Raw genomic sequence first — 14,141 nt, 5'->3', positions numbered from 1 at the left:
GTCAGTGTTTTGGCATCTTGGATATTCATCAGGAACACATCACGGGCAGAGCTTAGGGCGATGGTGGCAGGAACCGGGATGCCTGCGGGACTCGCTGGTCAGAGCGTGCTCAAGCCCACGGCCGCTGTGTCTCTGAAGCGCACACCCTGCATGGTAAACTCAGAACTGTCCTCTGGCAGGTTTTTGTGAGCTGTTCGTTTCCATCTCTTCAGGCAGTACTTTAGCACTTGACTCTGGAGCTGAGGTGTGCTCAGCTCCGGCATGAAAAGGGTCAGTCAGCCTGGGCAGCGTGAATTCACACCCTGGCTGCTGTCGCAGGGGCTTGTTCACATAGCCAGGCTCTGCGAGAGCTTCCCAGCAAGGCAGCTGGTGCCTTCTGCTTCCCCCCTTTGCCATTGCTGCACCTAAATCTCAACTCGGATTTTCTCTGGTTTTCTCGCTCTGACCAAACTGTATGAAAGTGTCTTTGGGCACAGGCTCCCTTAGCGGCACTACAGGAGAATTTGAGCTCAAAGGCTTTTGTGCAGGGGACTTGCAAATGTGTGCTGAGACTGCCTATACACTCTGCCTGAACAGGCAGGGAGGTGAGAGCTGGGAAATGCACTGCAAGGAGCAGACGTGCTTTTTCAGTAGGCTTTCTACGGTAAAGGAGGACGAGAACATTGGCAGCAACTTAAATTACACTTCAATTCCGAGCCCCCAGCCTACTGTTTATTTCCAGATAGGGCGTGTTCCTTACTGCAGGTCATGAAATGCATAAATAGACTGTTCTCTCCCCTTTTCCAGTGAGGGAATAAGAATGGTTAATGCCCTAGCTCAGAGAGAGAAAACTAGCCTTGCCTTGGAGAGGGTTTTTTGGATCAGGCCCTCGGTGATTTTCCAGTATCCTATGGTTTCCCCCAAGGCAGAGTGAACTGCTCTCGTTATGGTCCCAAGACAAATGAAGTGCTCTCGGCCCTGGAACGCATTTCTCGGATGCAGCTGTATCTCTTTTGCGGGCTGCCAAGGAGAATTCCTCGCCGTCTGCAGCGGCAGGGTAAGGCAGAGCGCACCGAAGAGGAAGCCAGTCTTCCAGCTCACACTGCCAAAGCTATATTTGAGGGCAAGTTTCCTTTGTGGCTGGGTGGTACCGGAGCTGCTCGCTGCTGCTTCCAGAGGGGTTTAAATTAATCGGGTTTCTAGGAGATGATTCTTCTGGGGAGCCTCGGAGGCACCTGAATGAATGAATCGGAGCTTTGTGCTCCAGCAGAGGCTCTGCCAGCGGAGCAGCAGTAGCCAGCTGGACTCTCCCAGGTGTCCGGGTCTCGCTCAGCACGGAGCTGTGTGACCACTGCGAGCGAGCCAGCGGGCAGGGGAAGGCTGCTCCCAGTGCCCCCAGCACCTGAACTGCTCCCCCAGCAAGAGCTTTCTCCCCCAGGGACAGCTCAGCTGGCCAAGGCAGGTGGTGGGGGCCCGGCAGAAGCGTGCCTGTGGCTCTGCGGCGGGGAGCTCCTCGGAAAGGGGAACAGAGCTCAGTGCTGCTAGTGCTGCCACAGGAAGGCTGGTTCATGTGTCAGCCCCAGAACGCGCCTGGAGATGCTGGAGATGGTGTGCAGAAAGGTGGGCATTGGCGTTTCCCTCTGCTCAGCAAGGCAAATCCTGCTCTCCTGGAGCTATTCTCAGGGGCTGGCTTTTCACGTTGACCATCACATGCTGGATCTGTCACTGATGCCACTTTGGGCTGTTGGAAAGTCATTTTTGTATTCTGTAACGGGGGCTTTGACTTTTTCCTCAGTTTGAAAAGGACTGGCCTAGCCAAAGGGCTCCTTTATCCCTGGTGCCAATCACCTTGGTCACTCCATGAGCAAGCCAGCAGCCTGGTCCCTCTGAAGAAGGGTCTTACAAGTCAGGTACCCAGAGCTGAGAGCTTTCCTGTTCCCTGCCGGGTCAGTGATCTAATACCTATCATCTGTTCATCACCTGTCTCCACAGTGTCTTTGTGGTGTTCACCCTCCCGTCCTTGCAGCGTGGATGCCCTTTGATTCCCAAATGGCTCATTAAAAACTTATTTGGCAAATGCTGACATTTAGGTTTCTATCCCTGCCCTGAGGGATGAACAAAGCCAATACCTATTTTTCAAGCTAAAAACAGGCCCACACCCTCTGGGGGTGGGGTGGAGGAGAAGTCCTCCTAAGGCTGCAGTTCTTTAAGCATTGGTTAATTCTTTTTCTGCAATAGCAATGGGTTTATTCTGATGTTTTTTCACCGTCTTGACCAAAAGCGGTGGCTTGGGCAGGGCTGCACTTGCTACCTTATGCTGTGAGTGGTGGGGAGGGATGGAAAGTGGCTTCTGCAGTCCAATTGCATGTTCCAGGAAATGTGCGTAGGATGGGGCCTAATCAGATTACGAGGCTGGTCTCTTTGCAGGCTTCCTGCATGAGTCTGAAGGGAAAAAGGAAATTCTTTGCATTAAACCAAGCTGGAAATCAGGAACTGTGTGCTTCCTGTATATGTGGGGGGTTTTTTCTGCAAATAGCTCATGCTGCTGCTTGTATCAATAGTGCTCTCCAAAGACCTCTGCCTCCTTGCTGTGGCTGAGGGACATCCTCGGAAGAGATGTGCACTTCAGCATCTCCTCCTGGGCTTTCGGAGCTGCTGCTCCCCTGTAGCAGATGCTGTGGCCGTCCCAGGTGCCCCAGGCAGGTCCCATGTGGAGAGGATGTTGCTGTAATCCAGCTGCACTAGAAACATCTGTCAAGTGGTCTGGGAGTGCAGGACTGAGTATCAGGCTTTCGAGCCTTGGGATGACCAGGACCAGGGGGCTGTGTGCCTTGCAGCCCCCCCCTTGGCTCTGCATTAAGTCCCAGACGTTTCCATGTGGACAAGAGAAACAGATGAGTCTCACCCTCTGCCGCATCTTCTGTGAAATGCCCTGGTGGCTGTTAATGATGGGCTGGTGTCTCCGTACTGCAGCCCCAGCCCTTCTGCTCTGCTCTGTTTGTCTATCCTCTCCATCTACCCTGCAGAACGGGCTGAGGGGCCTCCACGGACCCGTCTGGGAGACAGATGAGCTCTGTTGTGTCCCCATCACCAAGGACAGTGAGCAGGCACCTTAAGAAGTGCCTCAAGGAGGAGGTCACCTGGCACCCATGCCAGGGCTGCCGGGAAGAGCACGTGTGCCTGAGGAAAATCACAGCAGCATTCCCTGCAGCCCTCCTGGCCAGGGCTTCGGGCTGAGGAACCCTCTCACAGCAAGGAGCGATTACCTTTATCTTGCTTGTTGCAGTTTCTTGGTGTCGAAAGAAGCACTGGGGGAGGAGAGGGTGAGCTGAGTTTTCTAGCTTGGGCTGGTGTTTGCTGCAGCTGTCCTGATTACGTTATCAGGTGAAGAGCCTGTCTCTGAGCAAGTGTCTCCTCGAGGCTTCCTGTGTTTCCCAGCCTGTAGTTGCTGTGGCTGGTGTCTCTCAGTTTTCCCAAGGAAAACGTGAGCGTGGATGTAGGACTGCTTGCTGACCCGGGAGAAAAGGCACCACGAGGAGGGAACGGCAGATGCCAAGTGCCAGCAGTCCCAGCGGGCATCTCCACAGGGCCCCTCTCACGGGCAGAGGTGGGGCTGCTGTGCAGTTGCCTCCTTTGCTGTGCTGAGGCAGGCTGAGTTCTTGGTTTCTTCCTCCAGCCCAGGCAATCTTCATGCCTTGGCGTCACCTTTGGCATTATCCAGGGGAGAAGATATTTGTGCTGTTGATGCACTAGGGCTGCGTTTCATGCAACCCCATCCTTTACTTTTTCCTATCCAGCTGAGCAAGAACCTGCCTGTGACCTTAGCATAATAAGGTCTGGAAATTCCTCCCATTCCCAATATACAGGCATTAGATTTTTCTGGACGGTGCCATGATTCTGTTTAGGTGTCTGCTAATCTCCTGTGGGTGCTACAAAAGAGATATCTTTTTTTTTTTTTTTTCACGTAAATAAATTTCAGGCATGCAATGACCCACACCAGAACAGCTAGATAGGAAGAAGCTTCTCCTTTTGAGCAGATGCTAAAACAAGAAATCTGCCACTCTTCCCTGGGGTGGAGGAGAGCTGTGTGAGACTGGAGAGGAGAGAAGGCTGTTCCCCATCTGCTGGGGAGGCAGCTGGGCAGAGCCCCCTTCTCTGTCCCCCGTCCCACTGGGCTGCAGCTTGTTTCCACCCTGGGCTGCTTCCTAGCTCTGTCCCTGGGGTGTCGAAACTGAGAATAAGGCTTCAAACTGCAGTTCACGTCTGTGGTGCCGAAGTGAATGTGGCTTTCCCCCTCCCCCTTCTCCAAAATGACGTGTTTTACAAGTTCCCTTTTTGGTCAGACAGAACATACCAGTTAGCTTTCAAGGGAACTGTCTCCCCCTGACTATTTTAACCCAGCCAGGGGCGAGGGGAGCTGATGGAGGGCAGCCTGTGCAGCACCAAGAAGGTGGTTCCCTTTCCCTCCCATTGCCCTGTGCTCCCCCCAGGGTCGTGCCAACCAGGGTCTTTGGTCCCCTTTCCCACTCTGCTTTAAAAACCTCATTTCCTTCTTTGTCACCTTCTGGGGTGCAGCTTGCCTCTGTCAGAGCGCGAGCTGATAAGGGCAGCAGGATTGAGCAGCTCGGGCTCTCTGGCTTGACACGGAGATGGGTGCTGTGGGTGCCAAGAGGGTGTAAAAAGTCAGTGGTTGGGTTGACAAAACAACGGTAAAAGACCTGCCTTGAAAATATGAATAGGATGCAGGCAGGAGATTGGAACATGCAACTTTTCCCCTTCCCGCTCTGATGCGTTTTCAAAGTATTTTTAAAAAATTGAGTGATTCCAGTCAGAGAGCCCGAGGGAAGAACCTGCTGGCGGTGAGCAGCCACAGCGCCAGCCGTTGTGCTGGGGGACTCTGCTAGCTGCTACCCCCAGGGTAACTCTGAGGTTACTCACAGGTGAGGGCTCGGTCAGCTCCTCCAGGCCTTGCCCTTGCCCTGCACAGCCCCTCACGCTGGGCACATGTGACGGAGGGAAACGGGCAGCTTGAACAGCCTCAGGAGTTGGGGTAACTGTGAACACTTGACATAGGCAGGGGAGAGCCCATCCCTTGGGACGTGTTGTTTGGCCTTGGGGATTTCAGGAGGGTGGGAAGGTGGCAAAAGATTTAATTTCAAAACAACAAAAAATCCCCTTTCACACCCTCGAGCAGCATCCCTACCATGTAAAGGTAGTTGCCAGGGCTATATTTGTCCTTGGTTTGTTTTTTTGGGGTTAGATTTTTTGTTTGTTTGTTCCCCCCCTTGCTCCCACCCTCCTGAAATATTTCAATCAGTCTCCTCTCTAAGAAGTGTAACAAGCCCTGCCACTGATTAAATTCTAAATATAGCTGTGGTATTTTTTTTTTCTCTCCAATTCTTCATGATGTATCTAGGTAAAAAATAGCCTTGGCGACTCTTCAAAGGGGATATGGGCCTGCTATGGGCTATATTTTTGTCTTGTCACCCTGCCTGGGTCCGAAATAAACCTCCTCATTTTTAATTAGCTCGTTGGGTTATATAATCCTGAAGGCTGAGGATTTCTGGGCTCGGCAAGAGCGCACGTGATGCCGTGGGCCCAGGCGGATCGTGGCGGGCAAAGGTGGTGTGTCAGGGTAGGGATGACATGGCAGGAATCTCCTCTGCTCCTGCTGGCCCTGGTGCCAAGTGGGAGGGAGCCTGGGGAAGCCAAGATGCTGTAGCATAAGGCTCTGCTCTTGCCTTGCTTCCTTATAGCCTTATTTATTTATTTATTCCGTTGCGGTACTTGGAGAGGAACCTGCTGAATGAGGAAGGGCCTGGTGGATGGTGAAAGCTCTGGGCTCCTGGGCTCCGTTGCCTTGGGGGCTGGTTTTGGTTTTCCTCCGTGCCTGGGAGAACGGGTCAGGGTTTTTTTCTGCCCTTGGCATCATCCCAACAATAAGTCGCTTTACTCCTGCCTGAGCGGAGCACGTTTGTGCTCCCACGGCCCAGGTCTGAATGCCGAAGCACCGTCCTAGTCCCATCATCCAACATGGAAGGTGGGAACTGACTGATTCCCTCTCTCTGATGCTGTCAGGTGTTGGACTGTGCAACACCTCTGGCCCTGCCGCCGCTGCTTTCCTTGCTCTCAGAACATTTCTCTGGAGTGCCTGCCCGGGGACCGCTGCTGTAGAGAGTCCCCATCCTTGTGGTTTGCACGTGGGAGCCCGACAGGCTCTTCAGGTCCTCGTGCTCACCGTGACCCTGGTCATCCAACATGTGTCCTTCTGCTCTTTCAAAGTGCTTCCCAGCACTTACCAAAGGGGCTCATCCCAAGCTTCTCTTGGACCTCTCTGGAGAGATGGGCAGGCCATGCAAAGGAGCAGCACGTGTTTGCTCTACACAGCTTTAAAAACCTTCTAACCACCAGATGGAGCAAAGGAACTTAAAACAACCATGGTTGACACTTTGGCCAGGGGCTGCCGTGGGGGGAATGGAAGGGTAACCTCTGCCCTGTGGGCAGCTGCTGTACCTGGGCCTTGCCAGGCTTTGCCTTGGGTTCTTTCTCTCTACCTCTTCCCTAGAAGGCAGGGCTCAGGCTTGTCCTGGGGGCTGCTTTGGCAAGGTGGCAGGTAAGCGCAGCTGCGCCTGTGTTGCCAGCCTGTTCCTCGCCCTTTGATCATAACCTGCTGTACAGGCTGCGCTTCCCACTCCCGGCTTATTCCAACCTCTGCGAGGGAAGGACGTGCTGCAATGGCCATGCCCATTTGCTCTCCCAGTTGAACCAGCCCACCGCCTGCTGTCGTCTCTGTCTCAGACCAGAGTTTCAGTCCTGCTCCGAGGAGGGCTGGGGGGGTGGGGGTGGCAAGTATTTGTTGCTTTAAAGCAGTGGAAACTTTCAGTGTTGTCATCTTAGTGGTCAAAGCTAAGAGGAACTGGTGTGCTTCAAGAAGTATAATTTAGTGAGGAAGGCACGGCTTTGGAGTGTTTGACTAGGTTGAAACTGGCCAGCCAGTTTTGGTGTCCCTCCTCACCTCTGGAAGAAGAGGGATGCGATGCATCCCTGGGGTTTGAACAGACTTCCACACAGAGGCTTTGCTATCGTCTACACCGTTCACAAAGGAAAGGAGCAAAAGTCTGGTCCCTGTAATTGGACATTGCTGAATCTCAGGAGACAAAAGTTTGTGTCCCGTGTTAATTTTCTTCTAGGGCTGAGATCCAAGGCCGGAATGACAGAAGAGGTCTGTGGGTGGTGTGTTGAAACACGTTAGGATGTACATACTGCAGAAGGGGAAGACACAGCTCCACAGAGAGCCAGCCACATACTTTTTCCCCCCTTTTTTTGCTGTATCACCGATGTCTGACCATTGGCAGGCAGTGCTGTCTGCCTACATGAGCAGAGGAAGAGTGTATGAGTGTTAAGTAGGAAACTGTTGTGTATTTTAAAGCACAGGTCTGTACGGAAGTGCTGGCAGTAAACAAAGGAAAGTCCTGTTCTAGTTGTGAAATTGCTGATGCCCTTGAGTGTTAAATGCCAGTTCAGCTCTTCCTTGGCTTGTTTTTCAGTGTTGCTTTCAGCCTTGGAGTGATGACACAGAGAGAGAGGATGTGTTCTTATTCCTTGGATATTTTGTGGAGTGTCCTTGGAAGAGTTTGCCTGTTGGCTGTTAGGGTAATCTCAGTAGAAGATCTGCTTGTATTCTAGGGATAAGAAGAGAGCTCAAGTGCCAGTTCCAAGCAATGCCCTTCCCAGAGACAGAAAAGAAATTTCTGAGGCTTCGTTGCTGCAAAGAGATGCAGAAATATCCCTGCAAAAGCAGCCACTGAGCCTTCCGGGATCTCTAAGTACTGTGCAGGGTTGGTTGTGAGCCGTGGTTTAGGACTGCTTTTCCAGCACTTGCATATTACTAAAAGCAACGTTGCTGGGCTTAGGGAATGACCCAGAGATATGGCAAAAGGATGAAAAAAGCCGAGCCAGGAGCTCAGAGCCAGCACAGCTTTGTGCAGAACGGCCACGCTAAGCTTCTCTGGTACTCTAAGGCCATCTAGGATCTGTGGGAGCTTAAAAGCCTTCAGTAGTGTATGAACTAGGGGCAGGGTTTGCCCAGGAGCAGCTGTTGCCCCTATGGCAGGACATTGCTCCTCTGGGGTGCCATGTGGTGGCTGCTCTACAGGATGGCATGTGTTCAGGATGGTAGCACTGTCATGGATGCTATGATGCTGGTGTGAGAAAGTAAGGATGACAGGTTCTGGCTGAAGAGCTGCCTTGTGGCAGTTAACCTAGAAAACACAGAAGCTCTGTCTCTAGTGTGGACACCTCCTTTTTGCCCATCGTAGCAGGAGCAGCAGGAACAGCAGAGCGTGCAGAGGGCGTACCGGCCCGAGCTGAGTGAAGGGAAGATGGGGTGCTACTGTTGCCCTGCCACCGACCCCTTTCATGTCCTGGCAAAACACTTTGTCCTTAGCACCTCGCCGCTGTGTTCTGTGGCCCCTGAGGGAAGCATTCCGAGGGTTGTTCTCACCAGCTGCATCAGGCACCTGGGGAGCAAAAATGGGGAAGCTTGGCCCTACTGGAGAGCTGCCTGGATCTTCTCCATTAGCAGGAATCACACCCCTGAGTTGCTCTTGAAATCTCCCTCTGGGGTTGCCAGCTTTTCCTACTGATGTGGAAGTGAGCATCCTCCTTGAGTGTAAGAGCTGCTCTTCCTCCTTTAGCAGGATGGGAAGCCCAGCTCTTCTTCTAGGAGCCACTCAGGTGGAGACGAACCCTAAAAGCAGACCAAGCCCTGTGCTGTTCACCTCCCACTCCCTCTCCTCAGGCCCAGCGGCCCTGTGAGGACAGTCCCCAGCCCTGCCCAGCACTTCCGAGCTCACCGCAGCGGGACAGGGCTTCCAGAGTGCTCGGCTTTGCTCTGCGGTTGGGACTGTTGCTGATCTCTAATCTCCTCTGTGCCTCAGCTGCTCTGTTGGCACATTAAAGGCTAGCCGCAAAGCAACCATAATTGTGCTAAGTGTCTGTGGGATAATGGACTAAATACTCAGGATTGCAGAGGCAGCCGCATTCCCAGCTATTTAATACCTTGATTGATGTATATTTAGTTGTTTGCCAGCCCACAGGACAGCCTTCTGAGCTCTTGTTTCTCCTGCTCTATGAAGCCGATGACACAAGGATGTTAAAGAACTAGGCAGGAGTGAGCTATCTGGCCAGTCAGAGGTCGCAGGGCTGTAACGATCCCAGGTTTGCTAGGACTGGGTGTTGTGGTCTTGCTCCCTCGCCTGCTGAGCCAAGAGAGGGAGATCGGTGGTGGGTTTAGGCTCTGTTTGGAAGAGTGGAGTTGTCCTCTGCCACCACAGCCTTTGGCTTCTTGCAGGACTGAGAACACAAGTTCTTTCTGCCTGGGGGTGGCCTAAGGAAAGGTCTGTGTGCCCGAAAGCTTGATCGCAGCACGTTTCACAGTCATGGATAACCTGTGTAGTGGTGTCCATGGTCAAGTCCACCCCTCAATCATGAGCCCATCTATACGTTGCATCTCTTCCCTGGTGGCCTGAGGTGTCGTGGGCTCACAGAGCCATAAATAATTCGCCCTTATGTTGCAAATCCAGATCTACCTGAGCCACTTCAGCCTTCACAGCCTGATCCACCTGTATGTGGTTTTGATGTGCAGAGGAGACCTTCCCTTTGAATATCCAGCCCAGCTCCAGCAGTCGGGGTGCTGACAGGAGCTGTGTTTCAGTACCAACCACTTCCGAGGCAGCTCAGACTCCTTCATATGCTGCTAATATCTCAGCAATATTTTCAGTTTCAGCATTTTCCAGTTATACCATCTGATCTAATAAAAGATGTTGCCTCTCCCTGTAAACCTTGCTGTCTCTCCACATTAAACCCCAGACCTGGACTTGTTGAGATGCTTGGGCTGTCTAACTTTAGGCACCTATGCTGAGTGGCTGAGATGAGTCTCCCTGTCTAGTTGGGGCAGAGAACTGAGTTCTGTTCTGCATCGCCCTCAGGGAGTGACTCTTCCTCTATGTGCCTGAATAAGGGGACTGGACTCTAACTTGGGTGCCTTACAGCTTTGTGGTCTACGTGCTCCTGTCAACTGTCCAGAAAGAAGCGAGCTCAGAAGGACTGTGTAGAAACGCTTCTGCTCGAGGTAGAGCTGTCCTTGGGGCCCAGCAGTACGTGCTGTTTGACACGGAGAGCAGGGCAGTGTGCTTCCCCAAAGAGCTCACAGAGATAAGGTGCACAAGCGAAGGGTTACAAACCCTGCTTTGGAGGGCAGCAGAACCGAGTCAGAGCCAAACGAAGAGATTAGGACAGAGATTAGGATGTTTCAGTGCATCTGAGTATCTCAAAGGTTCCTCCTGAAGGAGCACGGCGATCTTGTTCCTGAGAGGAGCAGAGCCCAGCTCCCAGAGCTGCTGCTCTCCCCTCGCGATGAGGCTGTTTCAGCAGGTCGCTCCGCGCTGAAGGTCTGGAGCCACAATCTCTCCTGCTGCTTTCTGTGGAGGAAGAAGATTTCCTAGGAAGCGCTGTTCAGATACAGGAGTTCCATGGAATATAACTTTGCCCATTAGCCATTCTTTTTTCTTTTTCTTCAGCGTTGGCTGCCCATAAACTGACAGATGGTGTCACTCACCATGTGCACGTGGTGGTTACCCTCCCCAGTCCCCTTCTCAACACTCAGTTCACAGCTGCTGGCTTTGTACCGATAAGAGAGAGAGATGACTTCCTTTTCTTCTCTCCACCCCTACTCCCTTCCAGAATAAGCTGGGCTGGTTTTTGGTAAATAACGAGCTGTCACTTCTTCACTTGAAACTTTCCAGGCTCCACCACCTTGGCCAACCCTCCTGAAGGATGCTGGAGGCTGGAACGTTCCTATCGGGCAGCAAACTGCCTTCCACATCCTAGAGCAAGCTCTCCCCATCTCCCATATCCTACGAATCTTACTGCGTTTTGAGCTGTCCTGTGGTTTCTGTGGACTAACGAATCTCTCTGCATACTCTGCCGGGTCAGGAGCCTTGACCAGTTATGGTGAGGTAGGATATCTTGTTCTGTGTATGTCTAGCTTCTATTTTTAACAAAGCTGATATTTCTGAGTAGGGACAAAGCAAAGGGGAGAAGGCATGGAGATTATCTTTGTAGTTTAGATTGCACAGAAAGGTTCCACTTATGCTACGGGAGGATGTGAGCTAAGAACAGTCAGAGAGCACCTACGAAGGTGTGGGTGCTGTTAGGGTGGGAATAGTGATTAACAGCGCTCATTAGCCACAGACTAGCAAATTCTCTGGAGAAGGGCAAGATTCTCCAGTGGAAACTACCTTTCAGATGCCTCTGCAGCACATGGGTGATGGTAACTTTCGCCTTGTGCTGGCTTCAGCACTGGGAAACGGTGTGTTAGCAGTTTCGTTTACATGATTACTCTGATGACTGTTAATATGATTACTGAAGAGGCTTTTGGTGCTGACTGCAGCCTGGGAGAGGTTATCCCTGCTGTGAGCAGTAGGTTATTTTGTAATGTTATGAGATTTTTATCTCGTGTTACCTTGTTAGCAATGCTATGTTAGTAGTTCCTTGCTTATCTCCTCGTTAGCCTTGCCGTGTCTCGAGCTGAGCACGCTTTCATGTGCTGATAACTAGCTTGCCTGTGTGGGAGCAATTGTCATTTCAAGGTGCTGGACACCTCAAGCTGAATTTTGCAGATAGGTACAAAGTGCATGAAGCGACAACATCTAGTCAGAAGGGCAGTGTGTAAAGTCACGAAGGTGGTTATTATACGGGGCATGAGCTGTAAAAGCAGCTGGATGTGAAAGGGTCTGCTGGAGCAGGGCAGGGAGCGTGAAGCCATCCATCCCTTTGCCAGGCTGGGAGGCACAGCAGGCAAGTGCACGTGTGAGGAAAGCAATCCTGTCTGCTGGAAACACGGGGAATGGATCCAGGGCAGGAACTGGGCTGTCTGAAGCCGTGTTTGAGGCTGTTAAATGCAATGGGATCGTTGTGCAAGTGGCTGTGGCTCTTTGCCATGGAGCGTAACGTGGAGCATGCCTTGGGTTTTCCTTCCTTCCTTCCTTCCTTCCTTGGGCGTGCAGAGGGTGTGGGCAGCTCAGCAGCACTCTGCAGGGATTCAGATGATGAAAAGTTGCTCCAGCCTATTGGTAGTTTACATCCCCTTGTATCTCAAGAGCATCCCAAGGCATTTGCACTAACCTCATTTCTCTCGCATGTTGCAGAAGTGACCGGTTTCTCCGTTTCTGGTCTCTTCTTTGGGTGTGTTCTGCTTCACTGGATCATAGCAAAGCAGCTAAACAAATACTTTTCTGCTCCAGGAGGAAGCCTGTCAGTCAGACAACAGCTGGGCTAGTTTCGGTGCTGGCTGGTGATATGTATTTTTAATACTCCAACTGTCTGGCAGGTGGGCCTGCAATTTAATTTTAACTCGCTTTATGAGAACAAAACCGTTTGCAATATACATGCCAGTAAACGTCCATGAATGGAGGGAGTTCAAAAGAGATTTCTCTGACTATTAGACCTTTTGAATCGAGTAGGTAAGGCCTTCTCTGGCTGAGGTTAAAGTGTAGCTGGGTGTTTATGGTGGTCCTAAGAGTGGAATAAACCTTTCGGTAGAAAAGGCCATTTCAAATATAAGTTTGGTTCAGAGAATTAAATCCGAAAATTTGAAAACCGCAGCTGAAAATAATAACCTTGCACACCTTTGGGGCTGCTGCATTCAAAACAGCTTGAGGGACTTAGCTACACCTTTTTTTAATTAAGAGAACATGGGTGTAAATCCTCTGGGCGAGTTGGAAGAGCCCCAGCTGCCAGTTTCCTGCTAGTGCAGGTGAGTATAACTGGGTGTTGAAATGCATGTTGGCTTGATAAAACCAGGTCTGCCTCTCCCATTCTGTGGAAACTGAAGATTGTCAGGCAAAAAATTTGTGTCTTTCCCCCCCTCCCCAGCAGTTTCAGCCTTGTGCTGTGCTTCCCATCCTCTGCCTCAGTGTAGCATGTGCTAAACCCATGGGCTGAACTCACAGCTGCCTTCTTGCTAAGGGAGTTCTGGCTGTGGGTGCTGGGGTGGGGGGTCCCCAAAGCCTTGGGGGGCAAGGACACAGCTGGATTGCCTGCGCCCGGACACGGGGCAGGGTCAGGACCTCAGGGCCAGAGGGCAGGGGCATGCGTGGAAGCAGAGCAGAAATGGTAATGTTGTTTCTGGAGCTGAGCAAATATTTGGAATCCGAATGGGGAAATTAATATGGTGCTGTCCTGTAAGGAATTTTTACACTTGTTTTGAAAACAAACCCAAACAGCAAGAGCCTCTGCCCTTGGGATATAGAGGTTGGTGCTGGGCTCTTCTCACAGGGGATTAGTGACAGAACAAGAGGGAACGGCTTTAAACTGCAACAGGGGAGGGTCAGGCTGGGCATGAGGAAAAAATTTTTCATAAGAAGAGTGGTCAGAGAGTGGAATAGGCTGCCCAGGGAGGGGGGGAGTCCCCATCCCTGGGGGTGTTTAAGGGTCGTTTGGATGATCTGTGGGGGGATGTGGGGTAGAGGAGAACTTTGTAGATTCGGGCTGAGGGTTGGACTCGATGATCCCGAGGGGCTTTTCCAACCAGAACGATTCTGTGATATCAGTGGACATGTACCAGCTGGGTACTGGGCAGGAGTAGGTTTTGCTCCTGAAAACACCTGTTGGACACGCAGTTGCTCCTAGACCTGGGCAGGCAGTTGGGATACTGTGGAGCAGCCCTCTGCTGAGCTACCAAGAGGCCTTAGTTCCTGGCTGGCAATGTCTGTAAAGGCATCTGGTGTCTGAAGTCCTCTGCTGCCCATGGGAACATCCACCCTTTCCCAGGGTAGCACCTGGTGCCTGTTCCGGCCTCTTGTGGTCTTTTCTTCAAGTCCCACTGGTTCTTCTCTGCGGGTGACAGAGAGGTGCTAATCCGTGGTCTTCCCTCCCCAGCTACTTCACACCTGGATTTTACCAGCTATAAATTTTAGTGGTAGGCTGAGAGCCAAATCCTTCGCTGGTGTGAATGATTCAAAAGGAGAGGTGGCAGGTTTAGGATTTGTCCTTTATCAAAGACCAACCTCTGTGGAAAGGAGGATAGGTGGTTTACCCTCCAGTCTCTGCCCAAAGCCTTCACTACACTAGTTACAGAATTTGACTTAAAAATTTACATT

General features: G+C 51.7%; 1 protein-coding gene across 2 annotated transcripts in view; it reads left to right on the top strand.

Annotated features, from left to right (window-relative positions):
* LOC141969242 (tyrosine-protein phosphatase non-receptor type 11-like) overlaps positions 1–14,141 on the top strand; it is a 54,695-nt gene that overhangs the window by 3,912 nt on the left and 36,642 nt on the right. The window contains exon 1 of one of the 2 annotated variants that reach the window (XM_074924814.1): positions 10,885–10,997. The exons of the other annotated variant lie outside the window; for it this stretch is intronic. Within the exon in view, the coding sequence (XP_074780915.1) occupies positions 10,990–10,997 (8 nt within the window). The 5' untranslated portion in view covers positions 10,885–10,989. Of the gene's footprint in view, positions 1–10,884; positions 10,998–14,141 lie in introns of those variants that run through there. 2 annotated transcript variants of the gene reach the window in all.

This window comes from Athene noctua, chromosome 22, assembly GCF_965140245.1.
Source record: "Athene noctua chromosome 22, bAthNoc1.hap1.1, whole genome shotgun sequence".
In the NCBI taxonomy this organism is placed as follows: domain Eukaryota; kingdom Metazoa; phylum Chordata; class Aves; order Strigiformes; family Strigidae; genus Athene; species Athene noctua.
The sequence above is the reverse complement of the archived record's forward strand: the minus strand, read 5'-3'. Positions and strand labels throughout refer to the sequence as shown.